The following is a 19,142-nucleotide window of genomic DNA, read 5'->3' on the forward strand; positions in this document are numbered from 1 at the left end:
CTGTGTGTGTGTTTCTTTCTTTGTATATTTATAAAGTGTATTATGACGAACCTCTAGAATAACTTCTGCCGATTTTAAACTTTCTATTCAATAAGTTATATGAATTATTTTAAAGAGGGAAATAAAGCATTTTACTTTCAGGAGCCTTTACCAAAGAACGTTAAACGACCAGCAACAAAGAATTGCAAACGAATCAATCCATTTCAGGAAGTGGGTGTGTCCCAGCTCCAACTGCCGTTTCCTTTTTATTTTACAGTTGATTCTGGAGCTCCTCTTCTGCAGTCCGGATCAACCTGACCGGGAGCTGATAAACCGACATTTGGAACGGTTCCGTGCTCCTGAACCCTGTTCCACAGCTTCAAAACTGGTAGGCGAGAACCACATTCAACTCGAGAACATTTAAACCAGGGCTTTAGAGCTGCAGGAGAAGCCTAACAAACACCAATAAGAAACCACACCACCATTTTTATTTTCTTATGAGAGGTGGGTTGTGGGTGGGTGGGCGAGAGGGGGGGGTAGGTGGGCGGATGGGGTGATGGGGTGATTTTGTGTCTCTTTTTTACTTTTGTGAATCCTCCTCATAAAGAAAATACAAATAAAACTTCACAAAAAAAAGAAACCACACCATCTATCTCCCATGGTGGCCAGTTGGAGTATGACTGCTTTGCTCTCCATGTTGTGTCAACCACTTTTCGTGTGAAATGTTTTTTTGTAATTTCTAATTTTATGTGTTTAGAAAAAGGACCTTAAAATCGAGAGGACGGTGAGCAGCTTCCAGGAGATGGTGGAGACTCTGCTGAAGAACCCTGCTGAGAGACTGCAGTTCTTCAAGGTACACACACAAGTACACGGAGACACAGACAAGCAGACACGCACGCACGCACGCACGCACGCACAGACAAGCAGACACAGATATGCACACAAACACAGACACAGTTAAAACAAATAGAATAAAAACAAAGAGTGACGAATGAGACTCCTTCGCTTGCTTTATAGGATAGTTTATAGTTTGTGTATTTACTCTATTTTTAGTTTCATGAAGGCATGAAAACATCTTCACATTATTCATGTCTGTGTCTTTTCTTTGTGTACAGGAGGAGTTTCCTGAGGAGTATGGTCCCAAGTTTGACGAGGAACTTGAAAAGCTGCTTTGGGAGTTTCTGATTCGCCTGGACCAGCTGCTCCCTGTCCCTAACCTGGCTCAGGTACACCAGTGCTCACCTGTCTTTCAGGAGTATGATTGTTTTTTTTAATTGAGCATTTGTGATACTCAAATGGTTTAATACCACATTAAAAGTGTGTATTTTGGAAGATAATCAGGGTTTACCACTAACGTTTTAATGTATTTTATGTTATTATATGTATACCTATTTCTTTGATCTTCAAAAGTACTGATGAGCTCATCCAATCCCCTCCGGTGTCATAAATCCTTCTCATTGTGTCTCTGTGGGTTCAGACAGTGTCGTGGCTCAGCGCTGCCCCCCCTGTGCTGGAGGAGTGTGCGCAGGCGGCCACGCAGCCTCAGCTGCTGAAGACCATTCTGCAGTACCAGACGTGTCTAGGCCGTCTGGAATTGGCAGGTAGGACAAAGTGTTTCTGGCCACAGTGACTGATTAATGCTCAACGTTTTGGCCCTGTATGTAGACTCTGGTGGGAAGTGCACCCGTTGACGTCCAGACTTGTCGTTATTGTTATCTTTGGAAAAAAAACTTCAATGGTAAATACCAGCAGTTGTGGTGATCCCCAATGGAGCCTAGAATATAACAAGAAGGGCCCAATATCATGTTTTAGCTTGAACGAATGATGTCAGTAGGGGAGATAGTGGGAGAAGAGTCTCTTTTTAAAAGTGGCTCCTTCCCTTTCACAGCCTCCCTGCCTCCGAAAATGGGCGACTCCATCTTGACCTCGCTGTCTCTTCTGCCCTCTGGGAAGCCGCCCTCCGACCAGCCAACGGCGGTCGATCACAGCACTTCCCCGAGGAGCGCGCCGGGCGCCGGTCGTCGGACAGGCGCCGCGGTGGATAAGGGCCAGTTTATCGCGCCAGTCATCGGGCTGATATCCAACAAAGACGTGCCGGCCATGATCATGGTGGCCGGCAGGACGAAGAAGGCGAAGGAGGAGAGCGAGAGGAGCAACGGAGCGAAACGCAAACAGCCCGACGACGAGGAAGAAGGAGCGGGCACGGAGGAGGAGGAGGAGGAGGAGGAGGAGGAAGAAGAAAAGAGGCCGGTCGGCCGTGGTGCCTCTAAAAGGGGCCGGAGGAGTTTGAAGAAGCAGAGCGGAAGACGAAATGGACGCCAGCGGAGCCGAAGCCAGAGTCTCTCGGAAGACGGCGACGGAGAGCCGGACCCCGCGGGGCCCCTGAGCGAAATCCGCGGGGCCATGCCAGCCCTGTTCTCCTCCTGTCTGGTCCACCAGCCCAAGGTGCTCCTCCACAGGCTGGACCGGGCAGCGTTCGTCACCGCCAACGCAGAGGGTGCGGGGTCCAAGCGTGACCATGACGACGACAACGGCGAGCAGGGAAGTAGTGGCAACGCGCGCGTGAAGAAGAATGTGCTCAAGAACTCGAAGGGGAAACGGAGGAAATGCAAGACCGAGACCCCCTGCTCAGATAAAGAGTAAGAGACGAGCGTACATGGAGCACTTATTTTCTTATTGTTCTTTGAACCTCAATGTTTGACAGACTAGGGGGGTTAAAATGGCTCCTTACCACAGATAGCAAATTTAAAAGGAGTTGTAAAATGGATGGATTCTGCTTTCTTCTATTCTGCTTTAAAAGGCTTCTGCAAAGGTCGGCCTCTAACTGCTTTTAACCTTTTTGTATCGTCCCCTTCCTGAACCCTCTTTAGTCCATCTTTATGGTTTGAATGTAAAGTGTTTCTTTGGCAGAAAATGTAACCTTATGAACTGGGGTGGACTTCAAAAACAGCTTATTAAAAAAATCTGTCCTACTGTGACTGTTTGAAAAAGTCTTAAGATTGTTATTTTTAAACTAAAAATAAATAAAAAATAAGAATCATATCCGAGAAATGTAGTGTGTAGTTATTATTGTAGGAAGTTATCCTTTTTTTACATTTCCATATGATCCAGCCTATAACGGATTCAATTGGTAGTAATAAATACAATCGCAGCTTAGTAGCAAGACTAGTTCCATAGCCTTCTCAGCAGTGTTTTTTTAACCTTGCAATCCTAGGTGAGAAATAATTATTTTATTTTCATTCTTTTTTTACATGACTCATTTTTCATGTTTTGTTTCTATTTTTTTTTTTTTTTTTTTTTTTTTACAGGAATTGTCATGTATATCCAGGTATATCCAGCTCTCCAACAATTCCAGGTATAAAAATTACTCCATAGGTTGGAATGATAAATTGGTATAGGGACTTTTGAAACAATGGGCTGATACCATCTAGACTTAAGTTAAACTGTGGATTATGTGTCAACTTTGATGTGTAGAGGCCCTTCCCACACCCGGAGACAGCGACGACATCATAGGAGATTCGGAGGATGAGGCCACAAAGAACTTTAAAGGGATGGTACGTACAAAAAACCGACTGGTAGGAAGGGAATCATTTCTCTGCTTAGGTCTGACCAGTAGTGGTCGCCAGAGACATGCATTGTGTATTGGATGGATTTAAAACTATTTGTGTGTGTCCCTATATTTAGATTGATGCAGAAAGATTATAATTTTTGTGTGTGTGTGTGTCCCAGCTGTTTGTAAAGCGTTACTACAAGACCAAACACAACACCTATGTTCCAACTCTGCGTGAATTCTGTAAACCTTGGATGGCCAGGCCTAACTTACTCTCCCCCGGATGATGGAAGAGATGGAGGAGATGCATGTTCACCGTCATGTGTGTGATGTCACTTTTTAAAATATGTTTATTAAAGATTAAGGTACATGATCATGGAATGTGACTCTCCTGAAGTTGGTTACTTACTTATCAGAATTGCTGCAGTCAAAAATGTTTACCTGACATTTGTGTTAATATAGTGCATATGCAACTAATAAAGGCTTTGTATGTGTCAAACTACATATGTATATATCAATAAAGAAATACTATAATGCCCTACACAAATGTATTTTAACCAGAGCTCTAACATTAAATGTCCTCAAGTAGATATGAATACTGTACTATAATTTGATTTAATAAATACTTTGTTTGATTTGTTTTTGCAGTTGAAATCTGATCTACAATAAGTGACGTCTAATGTATTTTTAATAAGTTAATAAACTTGCTTGTTTCACCTTATTGTGTATGGTTTGCTTTATCAATATCCAACGTTGATTTCCAACATATTTCTCATTCATGCAACAAATATTTCAGCGGGACTGATTCATTTTTAAGTTGTTAATGTCTTACAATTGTACTATTAAACACAACTCGACAAATAACTGATAGCAATTGCTAAGACCGACGACCGATCCGAGCAATGGAACGTGCGGCACATCAGCAGCAGCCTTCTTGGTTGTTTTATAGGACAACCAAGATGATATTGTGCTCTTATAAGGTTCTCCTCTGTACAGCCAGAGCACATACAACATAAGCCATAAGCCAGAGCACATACAACATTTTCTGGCAGATTGGTTTGGTTCCCAGGCTAACAATTAAATGTAATGGCAGAGGAAATAAGTTGAACCTTTAAAAATGGCACCAGTTTGTTTTTATTCTTCTGATGCTTTGTAAATAAGGCACAACTATCACTCCCACTTCCCATTCAATACGATCATACAGGATCAAATCTCTTCAGATCCATACACATCTATACCCTGACCTTTTACATCTTAGGTGAAAAGAACAACTAACCAAATCAATTAATGAAATTAATAAATGGCTAATCAGCGTTTGTGGACACACGATATATGTAAAGTGTGTGAGCCGGTTGCATTGGCTGGTTTACAGTCGACAGTTCATCCCCCCAGTGACAGTGATGGTCTCCCCGGTGATGTACGACGCGTCTTTAGAGCACAGAAATGCGATCACCCCGCCGATTTCCTCGGGCTCCCCGATTCTGGGGAGAAAAAAAAGGAAAGATAAGGTCAACTGTAAAAAACCTTTCAATCACTTCCCTACGGAAGCTCATTGCATTCACATGAGTAATTATTATTTTTTTACTCATGTGAATGTTATGGGCTTCCGTACTTCCCCTCATTAAAAACATTAAACACTTATTTAACCCCGCCCCTATATATATCACTTATTAACCCTGAGGAAAATGCATACAGATAATTGATGAGAAGATGAGAAAATGTGACTCAATAATGGAATAAAACCAGCATCGTTCAGCCAATCTTTCCAAGCCCATGGGGAAAATGGCGTCATCGAAAGTTCACCTTTTAATACATGTCTGCTTCATAAACTCTTCAGCGATGTCCTCGTTCTTCCATAGCTGGGGAGGAATAGATTTCCAATGAGACGCAGAACTGAACAATAAAATAAGTATCAGTATCAGTCAAAAGGTATGTTCGGTTTTAGAGGCAGGAATGAACCTAACCCCACACATTTTGTTTTACTTTATGATATGATTTCACAAGACTTGGATACACACACACACACACACACACACACACACACACACACACACACACACACACACACACACACACACACACACACACACACACACACACACACACACACACACACACACACACACACAAAACTGCGATGTGGATCATACTCACCATACTACTAAACTGAGTCTTGATAACTCCAGGGGCCACACAGTTGACCCTGATGTTGCTCTGAGCCAGCTCAGGGGCCAGGGCCCTAGTCAAGCCCAGCAACGCAGTCTTACTCACGCTGTAGGGACCCAAAGCCTGTGGGAAGCCAGACACAGTGTGTTAATAAGTTTGTATATTTAATATCAGTGATATAAGTACAGTATAATTAAGTGATACTGAAGGGGACTCCCAAGTGGTCATGTGTAATACTTTATTTTATTGAATGCACTGTATTGACGGTAACTGTATGGTACATCTGTGAAAGATGACACCATGACTACAGCAACGATATCAAAGTCCGCTTACCGGCATCGGTTGGTAACCGGCCACCGACGACACAAACACCACGCTGCCCCCTCTGGCGGGAAAACAAATGAAACAAAACAAAACCAAGAACGATGGGTCACTGATGGATCTCTAAGGCACAGGTTGTCTCTTTGAAAAAGTTTCAAAAGTTTTGATATGTTTCTTATTCTCACACACACACCCTCTTTTCTCAATGTGCGGCACCACCAGCTTGGTCATTAGAAACGCTGACTTTACATTCACATCCAGGATCTAGTCGACGGAGGGATGGAGAGAAGGAAGTCAGAGTCTGGAAGTGACTACGTCAAACCAACAGTAAACAAAATAAATCCACACTTCTTTCTTTAGTTGTGTTGTCTTGTTGGGACATTTTTTTGGGGTCAATTCTGCTTAAAAAAACACCTCATACTCAAACCAAACATATAGCTTGGATATCATATTATTCAGCAATTTATTCAGTTACCCCGATGAGCAAGTGACTTGTATATCCATCAAGTGGAACACTTTCTTAAAATAAATTCAGCCCACTTGTACAGTGAGAAGGTAGGTTGAACTCACGTGCACCAGGCAGACACACGTCAAACCTGGAGCATCGGTATTAGCATGGCGGAATCATCATCGGAGAGCACAAATCGAGACATGTTAGGGACAGGGATCAAACCGGGTGTTCGTGGAGGGAAAGACCACTGCTCTAACCACTAGGCTATTGTACATATCAGGCCCACAGACCAATATATACACAATATACAGATAATTGTTTATTTTAAGTGAATCAACTGTAGTTAATGCTCATTATTATATGGAAAACTAACTTTTGTATAAAATAATACAAATAACTCACCTTGTCCCAAACTGCCTCTGTGGAGTCCATGATATTCCCGAAGAAAGGGTTCACTGCTGCGTTGGACACCAGGATATCTATACCCCCACATTGGTCCAGAGTCTGTCCAGCAGATAGAGAATGGATGGACAGATGTTAACACAGCATGATAGATACCCCTATACACCACAATGTAAGCCTTCCCCTGCAGATAAATTGAAGAGAGTCGTCCAGCTACATTTTCAACCAATTTATTACACCACCTAATCTAAAGGAAGATAGGCTCCTCCCATCCCCAAAGCCAATTCACACAACAAAATGAAAGGGGTCCTATTTCATCAGCTGTCAGGACTATATCATTAGTCATTACACGCCAATTCAAAAATCGATCCACGGGTGACCTAAAAGTGTCCACCCTTGACAGACAGATCTCCTTGATGTACCAAGCCATGTGCTGGCCGAAAGTTGGATCCACACACATCACACTGTACAATGTGGGGACACTCCCACTTGTGATAAGACACCCAGGCCTTTTTTTAAAAAGGGAGAACTCGCCATTTGGACCAGTTTTTCTCGGTCTTCGCTCTTGCCCACGTTGCAGGTGGTGCCGGTCACTTGAATGTCCTGGCTTTGCAGCGTTGCCACAGCCCGGTCCACATTAGCCTGGCGCCGGCTGCTCACCACCACGTGGGCCCCCCTCCGGCCCAGCGCCTCAGCCGCAGCGAGACCAATCCTGCCACAGGGCCGGAACACAGAGACAGCCAGTAATTGGACCAAATAATCCATTTGGGGAAGATACCCATCTTTGAGGTAATGGATTAAGGATGCCTCAGCAACATCCAGTAACACACTCAGAATGCACTGATGACTTTGCCACTAACATATGAAACATCACTAAAGACACACTGGATGGGTATAGGGCTAACTTGATTTCTTACCCATCTGTAGAGGCGGTCACTATGGCTACCTTTCCAGCAAGGCAGCTTTGAGACATGTTGCGTTGACCTTGGACCAGATTTGCCGTAATGCCCCTGAAAACAGTCTTCCACATCACCTCCGCACGGAGAGCGGCGATGGACCGCGCGATTAGGAAGTAGGTCAAAGGGCGAGGCGGTTACTAGAGTAAATAAGACACAGAAGGAGCCATATACGCCATGTTGGCTGCATGTAGACAGGGTTCGTTTTGGGGGGCATTAGACAGCCAGTGCAAAGGCGCACGGAAAAACTATAACGAGCACAAATAAACCCAAACGAGAGAGAGAGAGAGCATGATCAAATGCTATGGTACGTAAATGCGGTGTAGGTTATGTATAACTATAACCTATCTTTCTCTAGAGACTAGAATTGGACCATAGTTCAATAGCAGCTTTTCAGCTAATGAGTTACGAGGCGGAACCTGGCTTGTTATTCACCATCTCCTTATCAGATTATTCAGTCACAAATCAGACCGTTTCTATATAAATTAAGCGTTGTTATTATTTTTGCTTCATTATCAGTCTCGTCACTGAATTAGCATCTTTATAAGTCTAGGACAGTGTTTGCACTTCACGCATGTCTGTCTTATTTAGAAAAGCAAAACTAATTCTAGCATGACCCTCTACAAGAGATAAGAAACGAACATCATATAACTAACTACAATCAATCCATTGAGACATGTTCACCTTACCTTGTGCAAAAAAGCTGACTAGACTTTAGATAGAAATATGTTCATTCAGACTGCGGATGTCTGACACTGAAGTGTAATGATTCTTATTAAACTTCCATGAAGTATTGACAGGTCACCAACCATGCCCACAACCCGACGTGACGATGACGTACGTGTGTTATTTTCCGGTCACGGTGGGGGCTCCTTTTTTAAAGATTTTCAAAATAAAAGCCACTAACCGTAGTAACATCTCCACGATTTCCCCATTTACTAAATGCAATGCAATTCAAAATAGAAAATGACAGCAAGTATGTTTCGTTTTATTATCAAAAAATATCAATCGTGTTTACCGTAAACGTAATACTAGTTATGGGTCAGGGTCAGGCATACGGTTTATCATGACACTGGTATATTTCTTCCGCCGAAGGGGGGCGCGCGCCGCCACGATGACGTGATGCTGAAAATGCTCCCGGATTTTGACCATTGAAACAAAAGTGATTTTGCATATCTCGGGCTGCCCGTGAGAGTGAAGTTTGAATATCTTCGACGTAAAGGGTAAACACGCAATCTATCTAACGCTTATTTATTTATATGCTGCCTTTTTGTCAACCCACACATTCATAAATATGTTTATCTAACGCTGCCATTGCCTTTGAAAAATTCTTGCAGTGTACGGAGTGGACGGCTTAAAGATAGCTTTTGTAGCTCCTATGGAGTGGGCCGCGGTTACGTTACACAGTTGCTATTAATGGTATTTATTCGTTTTCTAATGACTGTGAGGCAAACGGCTATGCTTCGACATTGGCGACAGCAGGTAGCGAACGTGTATCTTCACGTTACAATGTGTGATTTGAAATCCAAGCTAAGTGGTAGCATTGGTGCGGGGCGCTGTGGTCGCTGGGCGTGGAAACACTAGACAGCTGCTGATGCCTGCCTACTCTCCCGTTTTCATATCTAAACCATTATTCAGCCTTACGGGCGCGACTCGGTATTATCATCACCCAGGATTGACTCTGTGACCTATTTTTCCAAATGATGGTAGGTTCCTCTTGAGACGACCACAGCAGCGGGGTTTGGCTTTCTGAAGGAGACCGGGTGGCAATGGATTCAGCGGAGACCCAGCTGTGCAACAGCAGCAAGTTTCTCCCCTGGCCGATGCATTCGTGATGTTCGGCTGTGCGGGAGAGACAACGAATCTTCAACTAGATGGATGACCCCGATCGACCCAAGCTTTAATGGACGGAGCCCGCAAACATTAGACGATTCATAGCTTGGTCTTAAAAAGACATAACAACAATGTCTCTCTCGGTGAGTACATCGCTTGTCTCTTTGTTTTTTTTTGAGTACTTTGTTCTTTCTTTTTCATTTCGGTACAGCCATATCGAAACACGTCTAATGTGTCCACCTGATCAACCCGTACCCATACCGCTAATAAACGTTAGGCACGTGTGTGGTGGTGGTGTAGGTTTATTTTATTTAAATTATTGAATAACTTATCTATTCTCCTGAGGTATTGCTTTCAGATGAGCGCTTCCCATTTACCCACTCGAACGGGTCCCACATGGCGCAATGAATCCTGGCCGTCCCCTGGGGGTGGGGTGGGGGGGTTGGCTCAGAGAATGAAAGCGGGGGCTTGACTCGGGCAGCACAGTGTTCGCAATTAAAGCCCATACAACAAGGGACAGATGTGGCCCAGCCGCCCCTCCCCCTCTCTGTGCGCTCCTCTCATTACCATTAAGTCCACTAGTCCATTCGGTCATTGATCCCCCCCCTCTTCTCCCCCACTCTCGTTTTTTATTACCCCCATTAACGGCATCAATGTAAATTTAAGTTTACAGTTACCCCCCTCTCCCTTCCTCCTCTAATTTTATGTGCATATTTATCCTTATCTATGGCATGCTTTTGTTACCCCCCCTGACACACACACACACACACACACACACACACACACACACACACACACACACACACACACACACACACACTGGTCCCCTTATCCGAAAAAAATATCTATTCACTTTTCCCTCATCTTACTTAATGTGGCAGTGTAAATGCACTTCCTTGTTTACTACACAGAAGAGCGATCCACTGGCCTATGTGATTATTGCCTAGACTGTCCTATTCAACCCCACTCGGGGGGGGGGGGGGGGGGGGGGTGTTTGTGGGTGCCTCGTTGTTTCTCTGTGCTTGGGTGTCTGTATTTGATCCTGGTGTGCACCGCTTGTCTCCCCTAGACGGTCCTGGCCAAGGCCCTGTACGACAACGCCGCTGAGAGCCCAGAGGAGCTGGCCTTCCGGAAGGGGGACATCCTGATGGTGCTGGAGCAGGAGCACAGCGGCAGCCCCGGCTGGTGGCTGTGCTCCCTGCACGGCCGGCAGGGCATCGCCCCGGCCAACCGCCTGCGGCTCCTCCACACTGCGGCTCCACCCCCGGCGCCGCTGCAGCCGGGCTCCGAACCAGCCCGCCGCGGCCCCGGTGAGGACTCGGTCTACCTGTGCCCCCCCGGCCCAGCGCTCTGTCGCACGCGTGTCAGCGCCAGCGCCGAGGACATTGACGGCATCTACCGCGCCCCCACCGCCACCGGCGAGGGGCTCTACCAGAGTCCCGGCTCAGGGCCGTCGGCGACCCGACCCGGGGAGCTCCGCCGGGAGGAGGGGGGCCGCCCCCGCTCCCACTCCAGCTCGGGCACCCGGCCACGGCCGGACTGGGACATCGGGGTGGCCGGGCGCCCCCGCTCCCCCTCCCTGAGGGGACGGGGCAGCGAGGCCGGGACCCTCTACCAGATCCCCCCCACGCCCACCCCCTCGGGACCGCAGCACCCCAGGCAGCAGGCGGGGGTCCCGCCGGCCTCGGAGGCCGTGTACCTGTCCCCCAGCGGGATTCACCGGGCGGCCGAGGACCCCCAGGACAGCACTTACCTGCTGCCCAGGGAGACTGTTATAGACTGCTACGGGGTGCCGAGGGGCACGCCGCTGGGCGAGGACGACGTGTACCAGACCCCCACAGGGGGCGCCGTTCAGGCCGCTCCCGTCATCTGCAACGGAACCTCCTCCGTATCCCAGGAGTCCCCCGCTGTGTACCAGAGCCCCACGGCTGCCGGCGGTGGCGCCCATAGGAACGTGGTCCCGCCCTCCCCTCTGGCGGCCCACCAAAAGCAGGCGTCATCGCCCGGCCCCAAGGCCAAGGGCGCTCCCCCTAACCCGGCCGTGGCCCGCGGCAAGGCCAGCCCCGCCGCACACCACCGGGGCTCCCCCATGCTGATCCGGGCCAGCCAGGCGACCCGTGTCCCCGGGTCGCCAAACTTCGCCCGTAAGCCGCCTCCCCCGGCGCCGCCCATCAGAGGCGTCACCAGGAAAGACGTTCAAGCGACGACGGCCACGGCGGCACCGCCCACCTCTCCCGCCGCACCGGAGCCCAAGCCGGCCACAAAGCACTTCTCCAAAGAGGGAGCTCAGTGCGGCCAAAAGGAGCGCACGGGCCTGGAGAGTAAAAACAACGCTCACAACAAAAAAACAGAGGCTCAGGATAACGAGGATCCGGTGGATGAGCAGGTAAGGCTTCGCGGTTCCCCGACAGTTGGAAAGCCCCTTTCCCCGTAACAACGACACTAGCGCCACTAGCTTCTATTCAGGCTTGTTGGGCTAGAGCTGGTCCCATTATTGTGCTGCTGTTGTTCCATGGCTGGCACCAGGGTACTGGATGTCGACCAGCAATTTGCTTATTGCGCAAATTAGGCTGTGATGTGCACAACCACGATTTTCGAGCGAGGCGCCCGTGATGCATTTGGGTCATATTGCATGCATGCATGGGTTCAGATTGAAGGTCATGTGTTTAATGAACTCTGGGCAAATCTGACCCAGGAGAGGGGGTTGCTCTGTTATTTAGTTTCCACGACTTTGGGCAGATACATACAGCCTCCCACTTGCCTCTACCCATGCCATATGTTATTTTTTTCTTCTTCCTGTCACTGGGATCATTAGTACACATGTCAATGGGAAATCCATTTTGCACAACATGCACAACGACACAATTATTATTGCATCAGTTGACTCCCACCCCTACAACCCCTTTCACAATCTCTCAATTCACAAAGATGTTTACACAGAGTCTTTGTGTGTCTCATTCGCAGCAATAGCACTGGGGAAATTCTGTAGTCAATAACAATGGTGACGCCGCAGAACAGCACAGCACTCCTTCTCATTCAATGTAAGAATGAAAGAAGCTGGAGGACTGTGTGTGTATATAGAAGGCCCTAGTGGGTATGTGACCTTGAGAAGGCACTTGTGTTTTAGCTGCCCACATCCAAGCCTTGTCTGTTGTAGTACACAACGCCAAGCGCCGAAATAAAATCCATCTTAATTTAATCCTTTTAAATGTTCTGGCTCCCATGGAATTAAATGTGATGACGAAAATAAGCTGATGCTGGCGATGCATTTTTTGGCACCAGCAGGATAAACCTGTGTGTGTGTGTGTGTGTGTGTGTGTGTGTGTGTGTGTGTGTGTGTGTGTGTGTGTGTGTGTGTGTGTGTGTGTGTGTGTGTGTGTGTGTGTGTGTGTGTGTGTGTGTGTGTGTGTGTCCAAACTCTGTAGTACTAGTAAGTAATCCTATTTACGTGTGTGTGCAGGTGTACGACACCCCGCCCAGGGGCCGGTGGCAGCGTCCTGTTCCGTCTTCCCTCGGGGGACACGACGTCAATGATGAGGACGACGACGACGACGGCATCTACAACATGCCCCGAGCCCTCCCTCACCAGACCGACCCCCTGTCCGAGGTAAAGGCCCCGCTCCGATCGCTGCGGCTCCACCGTTCCCACTACCCGGTCCGTGACTGTATTCGTATTGCCCCTCAACGACGATGTCATCGTAAGCCCTGAGCCAAAGTAAAGTCATGTTAAGAATTCAATGCAAAGCTGATAAAGACGCTGAAAGGCTTAAAATAAGCGCTGGAAGTGGAACGGGACACCCGACGGCGTTGGTGACAGTTGCTGGGTTTTTTGGATGTAGGGAAACCGGCATTCCGCGTTCCCGCAGTGCCTCCGCCGACCAGGTGTAGCGGGTCGAGTGCATCAGCGCCAGAGAACGATCGAATGACGCACCACCCCTTTCTTCCCACATTCCAGCCCCAGGCCCCCCCCCCTCCCGCCTCCTCCCTCCGAGGCAAGGCTGCACCTGTCTCAGTCTGCCGGGGGAGCCAGTCTGTCTGGTCAGGCCACTGTCATGACTGCTGCTATGTTCTCTGCTTTTTTTTTCCCCCCCTTGGTCCTCCACTGTTGCGCCAGCATGTCAAAAGTGAGAGAGAAAGGCAAGGCCATGTAGAAGATAAGATGTGATATATTAACCCCAGGCTGAAGTCAGGAATCGAATGGGGCATCTAACCAGCTCGTCCTTGCTGGTGGGGTCTTCCACCCAGAGCCTGACTCGCTTGGAACCTCTTGCCTCTATGTTGGCACCGTATGAGACAGATCAGAAGATATTGTTGTCCCTTTTCTACATTATTTAGCATTGTTGTCAGCTGGCCTTGTCATAACATGTTTGTTTGAATGAGAATTTAGATGCCCGCAATATGAGTAATTGGGTTCTATGACAAGAATCTCTGGTTGCCAAAGAGAACATGAATTCTTAAAGGTCCCATGACATTCCACCAGGTGTGAGTGTGATTAGCCGTTACAAGCAGTTTTAAAAAACAGCATTGTCTGACATCACAAGTGGGTGTGTCCACCTAGATGTATGCTGGATAGATCAGTCTACCAGCCTACCCAGTGGACTGTAGCAAACGTTGCTCACCTATCCATCAGACATCTAGGTGGCCACGCACACTTGTGATGTCAGAAGAGGCAGATTTTCAAAATGGCTTGTAACGGCTAATCCCACTCACACCTGGTGGCATGTCATGGGACCTTTTAATGTTGTGCTGTAGTCCATAGTAGGCGCTGTAGTTTGACCCGGCATAATGTGAACCTGGTGGTCCCAGTGTGTCCCACACGTCGTTAACCACAGCCCCCTGTGTCAGGTCTACGACGTCCCCACCATCACCCTGAACGCCTCCACCACGGACCCCCAGCTCGCCGGCTCGGCCTGCACCACGCTGGAGGTGGTCGACGACGTGTACAGCGTGCCCACGCTCCCCGGCGTGCCCGGCCCGGCCGAGTCCTGCGGCAGCCTGTCCGGGGAGAAGGCCGGTGACGCCTCCCAGACGGACTGTGGCATCTACGACATGCCGGCCCTCACCGTGGACGGCCTTCCCCACTCCTCCTCCTCTTCCTCCTCCGCCTCCACCCGCCGCCTCTCCATCTCCAGCAACGGCTCGGGCGACGTCCAGTGGCGCGCCTCGCTCTCGGGCCTCGTCCAATCGGTGCTCGCCGCCACCGCGTGCCCCGCCTCCACGCCATCCTCCCGGGACCTGGCCACCTCGTTGGCCGAGATCCTGTCCAACTGGAAGGTCAGCCACCCCGCCGACCCGCCCCTTCAGCTGGCGTGGGCCCGCCTCTCGGAGCTGCTGCCCGCCCTGTCGGCCGTCGGCAACGCCCCCCCCGCCGACGGGCTGCTCTCATTGGTCCAGCGGGCGCTGGAGGACAGCCTGCTGCTGCTGCAGACGCAGGGCCGCCCCCGCCTGCCCTCCCAGGACTCACTGTCCCGCCGGCCGCTGCCTGCCCTCCCGGTCGCCGCCGCTGATGGCGGGAAGTCGTCCGGGGGAGGGGGAGGGGGAGGAGGGGGGATGGGCTCACGCAAGGGCAGCTGGATCCAGGAGCGGCCGCTTCCCCCGACGCCTCAGCCGGCGTTCCCGCTGCCCGCCGCCCCGGGCCCTGTAACCCTCACCCTGGGTTGCTGTGACGACGAGGACGACCCCAGCAACGAGTACGCTGGGATCGGTCTGACGCCCGCAGCGGCGCCCCTGCCCACTGGGGACAGCGTGGGTTACGTCAAGCTGCAGGTTCGTCTACATTCAACTCTCTGTCTGGTAGTTGTATAAGTAGTCTGCTCCGCACCAAACAATTGCACCTCTGCCAGCTACCGGCTGTTGATATTATGTTTCCGTCTCCCGCCGGGGGCTTGAAGTGGTCGCACTCTTTCAAGGCGATCATTATCCGCGCAGCCTGCTAGCTCCCCGTGCACTTCCTGCCTTTTGTCTTGCTGTCCGCCTGGTGCTGTTTTTATATTTACCTATTTTTATCCTGAACACATCCGTACTATTGTGTGTGTGTGTGTGTGTGTGTGTGTGTGTGTGTGTGTGTGTGTGTGTGTGTGTGTGTGTGTGTGTGTGTGTGTGTGTGTGTGTGTGTGTGTGTGTGTGTGTGTGTGTGTGTGTGTGTGTGTGTGTGTGTGTGTGTGTGTGTGTGTGTCATCTGTAACCCACCCTCCCCTCTCGCCTCCAGGGGAAACCGGAGCCTCCACCTCCTGAGACACCGACGGAGAACGGGCTGACAATCACTGCAGAGACCCGGGTAGGCCTACTTACCTTTCTCCAACCGGTTTAGATTCCCTTCCTATTTTAATTTCTTTAAGATTAACACCCAGTGATAGCTGGCCTCCCACCCACTTGGGCTGAGCCAATCATGCGTAGTCCAAACCCAGAGCGGTATCTATGGTCATGGTCTATCTATGGTCAACTGAGCGGAACTTCTTCTTGCTGTGTATACAAGCAGGCCATGCGGCCGGTGCAGTCCAGTTTTCTATCCCAGAGGTAGCTGGTAGTAAACACTACATGATATTATCTTTGTTTATGTAAAGCTGAACACCAACAGCAGCTCTGATTTCACTAGGTTCCGATGACACCGTTCTTTCCTCTTTTAAAGACTCTTGCACTCTTAACACTGCAGACACGGACTCACTGTCACCAGCCCTGCACAGATAGGCCATTGATTGTGTGTGTGTGTGTGTGTGTGTGTGTGTGTGTGTGTGTGTGTGTGTGTGTGTGTGTGTGTGTGTGTGTGTGTGTGTGTGTGTGTGTGTGTGTGTGTGTGTGTGTGTGTGTGTGTGTGTGTGTGTGTGTGTGTGTGTGGTTTACTGATGGGCAGCCAGTCATTACAGCGGCTTCCACAGCAGTTCGGACCCCTGCACCGGACTAAACCGGTCTGAATGTGAATCCTCACTAGCGCTTCACTGCATAATCCCTCTGAGATCTGGCGGCTGATCTAAATCCTATCTGACCTCCGTGGTCATTTCCCTCTTGATCTAAGCACGAAAGTCCGGCCTCACGAGAAGGTCCCGAGTCAGGCCTCTCTTTTCATTTGATTTGATACGGTGAACATTTCGGCAGGATCGCTGAGCACACGGAAAAACCACGTTCCAAACATTTGGACGAGTCACGGCCCAACAATAACAAATCAAAACGGCAGACAACAAACACGGTCTCTGTCTACACACTCGCTCTCCTTCTGTTGCCCGAGGCTGTTGACATTGGGTTTGAATCGGGAACTGCGTGGTTCTCCATACTGAACAATGGCTTGTTTGTATACACACACGCGCAAGAATACCCACGCATGCTCTATAGCTATGAGTGAAAGTGTCCTATTTTACCATCAGGGGTAAAGTTTTGGGCTTAGCTGTTTGCGAGCCATGTAAAAATATATCCACCCAGATGTAGGGTGGATGGATCCAACTCCATTCTAGCATTGGTAAAGTTCGGTCCAAATGGTATGAATAGAGTGCCCTATATCACGGGCTGGATTCCAAAGGTCTGTTTATACCGGTGTGACCTCGTGCTTCCTGCTAAATCGCCCCATGTTGTTTTCCTCCACCTCCATTGTCCCGGGGTTCTACTCGTAAGCTGCACGCCAAGACTCTTAAGTGGCTGCGGAATTGTCTTAGGGACACAAAGTGTTGTAGCCATTCTCTGACTACGTAATCCTACACCTCCTCATGGCGCTCGACCGGACGAGCCTCAGCTTGGGACGGAACCTCCTGTCATGATGAGTGGATGGAGTGTTACTCGTCTTTTAACTAAGGATTAAGTACGTCCTTTTGGACTCATGACTCGGTACCCTTTCCCCCCCCTCCAGGTGACTCCGTCCCCGCCGCTGCCCGCCTCCCTGTCCCTGGAGGACTCGGAGCTGCTCTCGTTCTACTCCTCCCAGAGCCTGGCCCACCTGTCCTGCCTGGCGGACTCCATCGACGGGCTGTTCGGCAGCGTGCAGGGCAACCAGCCGCCGCGCGTCTTCGTGGCACGTGGCAAGAGCCTCATCGTCACCGCCCACAAGCTGGTGTTTATCGGCGACACACTGTCCCGCCTGCTGTCCTCGCCCGACCTCAGGGCCAAGGTGTGTGTGTGTGTGTGTGTGTGTGTGTGTGTGTGTGTGTGTGTGTGTGTGTGTGTGTGTGTGTGTGTGTGTGTGTGTGTGTGTGTGTGTGTGTGTGTGTGTGTGTGTGTGTGTGTGATTATAATAATATGTATAATGTCCAAACTCCTATTTACACAAGGCATAGTAGTAAGTAATCATTTACACGCGGTATGCACATAATGGTATTAAAGAAAAGTAGTTCCCACATTAAACTAGTTTCCAGTAGGGACGGCCTCTTTGCTCTCTTGTTCGTCCATGAACCTATAATTGTCTCCACTTCGCTCTTTTGCGCTCTCAAAAATAATGCTATGTTTTTTTTATTTAGGTCACCACTTCGAGCGGTCGGCTGTGCCAGTCCCTCAAGACGGTCGTCGTGGCGACCAAGGGTGCGGCGCAGAACTACCCGTCGGTCACGGCCACGCAGGAGATGGTGGACCGCGTGGCCGAGCTGTCCCAGCAGGCCGCCGGCTTCTCGGGTCTGCTACAGCGCCTGGCCGAGATCTCCTGATCTTCATCATTGTAATCATCATCGTCGTCGTCATCACCACGTTTACACTACACCTGTGTGTTTTTTGTTTTTTTTCTCAACGGCCATGAAAAGTGTTTTTTGATGACGGAGGTCAAGAGTTGAAGCAAACAGAGTCAAATAGTCAAGCACGCTGCAACAGCACGCTGCAACTGCACCCAAGCTGGATCCTAATATTGTGTGTGTGTGTGTGTGTGTGTGTGTGTGTGTGTGTGTGTGTGTGTGTGTGTGTGTGTGTGTGTGTGTGTGTGTGTGTGTGTGTGTGTGTGTGTGTGTGTGTGTGTGTGTGTGTGTGTGTGTGTGTGTGTGTGTGTGGCCTTGCCCATTTGTTTTATTCCTGACCGCTTTGCGTGTGTGTGTGTGTCTTTGCGTGTTGATAACTTATTGTTTTCAAATATATATGTATATATATATTTGACACCTTTGTCAATTTGAGCTGCTTTTCTTTCTGTAGTGCTTTGTGTTTGACCTTTTTTGCTGTCTTAGTTTGGAGTTATTTATCTAGGTAACTCCCTCTCTGTATTCTGCCATTTTAAGCATTTCCTTGGATGTTTGATGCGGTCAACTTCATTTATTAAGCTTTTCATTTTTAGTTTTTCAACTTTATTTGCCCATCCAACAGCCTGAAACTAATTTGGCTAGTTGGCTAGCATTGCTCTCTGTTACATACAGCCATTAGCCATATACCCATCCCTTTGGTGAAAAAATCGGAGCACCCATATCATGCAGTACACAGCCTACACTACACTATGAAGAGAAAATTATATGGAGAGATGAGTCGGAGAGGGGAAGAGCAATGAACCCTTTAGCAGGGCGCGGTGTTATGGGGAACTGTTTTCATTCCC

At 49.0% G+C, this 19,142-nt stretch overlaps 3 protein-coding genes and 1 non-coding gene across 4 annotated transcripts in view; 2 read left to right on the plus strand and 2 right to left on the minus strand.

The window, feature by feature from the left end:
• tinf2 (TERF1 (TRF1)-interacting nuclear factor 2) overlaps positions 1-4,071 on the plus strand; it is a 4,979-nt gene extending 908 nt beyond the window's left edge. Inside the window, exons 3-10 of the mRNA XM_084487311.1 lie at positions 257-367; positions 737-832; positions 1,095-1,205; positions 1,457-1,580; positions 1,868-2,618; positions 3,288-3,334; positions 3,454-3,533; positions 3,709-4,071. Coding sequence (XP_084343437.1) covers positions 257-367; positions 737-832; positions 1,095-1,205; positions 1,457-1,580; positions 1,868-2,618; positions 3,288-3,334; positions 3,454-3,533; positions 3,709-3,816 — 1,428 coding nt within the window. The 3' untranslated portion in view covers positions 3,817-4,071. The remainder of the gene's footprint in view (positions 1-256; positions 368-736; positions 833-1,094; positions 1,206-1,456; positions 1,581-1,867; positions 2,619-3,287; positions 3,335-3,453; positions 3,534-3,708) is intronic.
• A 171-nt stretch (positions 4,072-4,242) lies between these two features.
• Positions 4,243-8,656, minus strand: dhrs4 (dehydrogenase/reductase (SDR family) member 4). The gene is made up of 9 exons (XM_084487315.1): positions 8,515-8,656; positions 7,787-7,965; positions 7,404-7,581; positions 6,870-6,971; positions 6,210-6,280; positions 6,029-6,080; positions 5,684-5,818; positions 5,333-5,388; positions 4,243-5,010 (listed from the first exon to the last, which is right to left on the minus strand). The coding sequence occupies exons 2-9, from the start codon at positions 7,897-7,899 to the stop codon at positions 4,896-4,898; spliced, it is 822 nt and encodes a 273-aa protein (XP_084343441.1). The 5' UTR covers positions 7,900-7,965; positions 8,515-8,656; the 3' UTR covers positions 4,243-4,895.
• LOC311368891 (small nucleolar RNA U6-53/MBII-28) lies at positions 6,551-6,652 on the minus strand. Its single transcript, XR_014640045.1, has one exon. It is a non-coding gene; the product is annotated as a small nucleolar RNA U6-53/MBII-28 (small nucleolar RNA).
• A 293-nt stretch (positions 8,657-8,949) lies between the features above and the next one.
• Positions 8,950-18,469, plus strand: efs (embryonal Fyn-associated substrate). Its single transcript, XM_084487309.1, has 8 exons — positions 8,950-9,048; positions 9,536-9,801; positions 10,728-12,044; positions 13,119-13,265; positions 14,504-15,424; positions 15,867-15,935; positions 17,493-17,750; positions 18,097-18,469. The coding sequence occupies exons 2-8, from the start codon at positions 9,790-9,792 to the stop codon at positions 18,277-18,279; spliced, it is 2,907 nt and encodes a 968-aa protein (XP_084343435.1). The 5' UTR covers positions 8,950-9,048; positions 9,536-9,789; the 3' UTR covers positions 18,280-18,469.
• The last annotated feature ends 673 nt before the right edge of the window (positions 18,470-19,142 follow it).

Source organism: Micromesistius poutassou, assembly GCF_964030765.1.
Source record: "Micromesistius poutassou genome assembly, chromosome: 23".
In the NCBI taxonomy this organism is placed as follows: domain Eukaryota; kingdom Metazoa; phylum Chordata; class Actinopteri; order Gadiformes; family Gadidae; genus Micromesistius; species Micromesistius poutassou.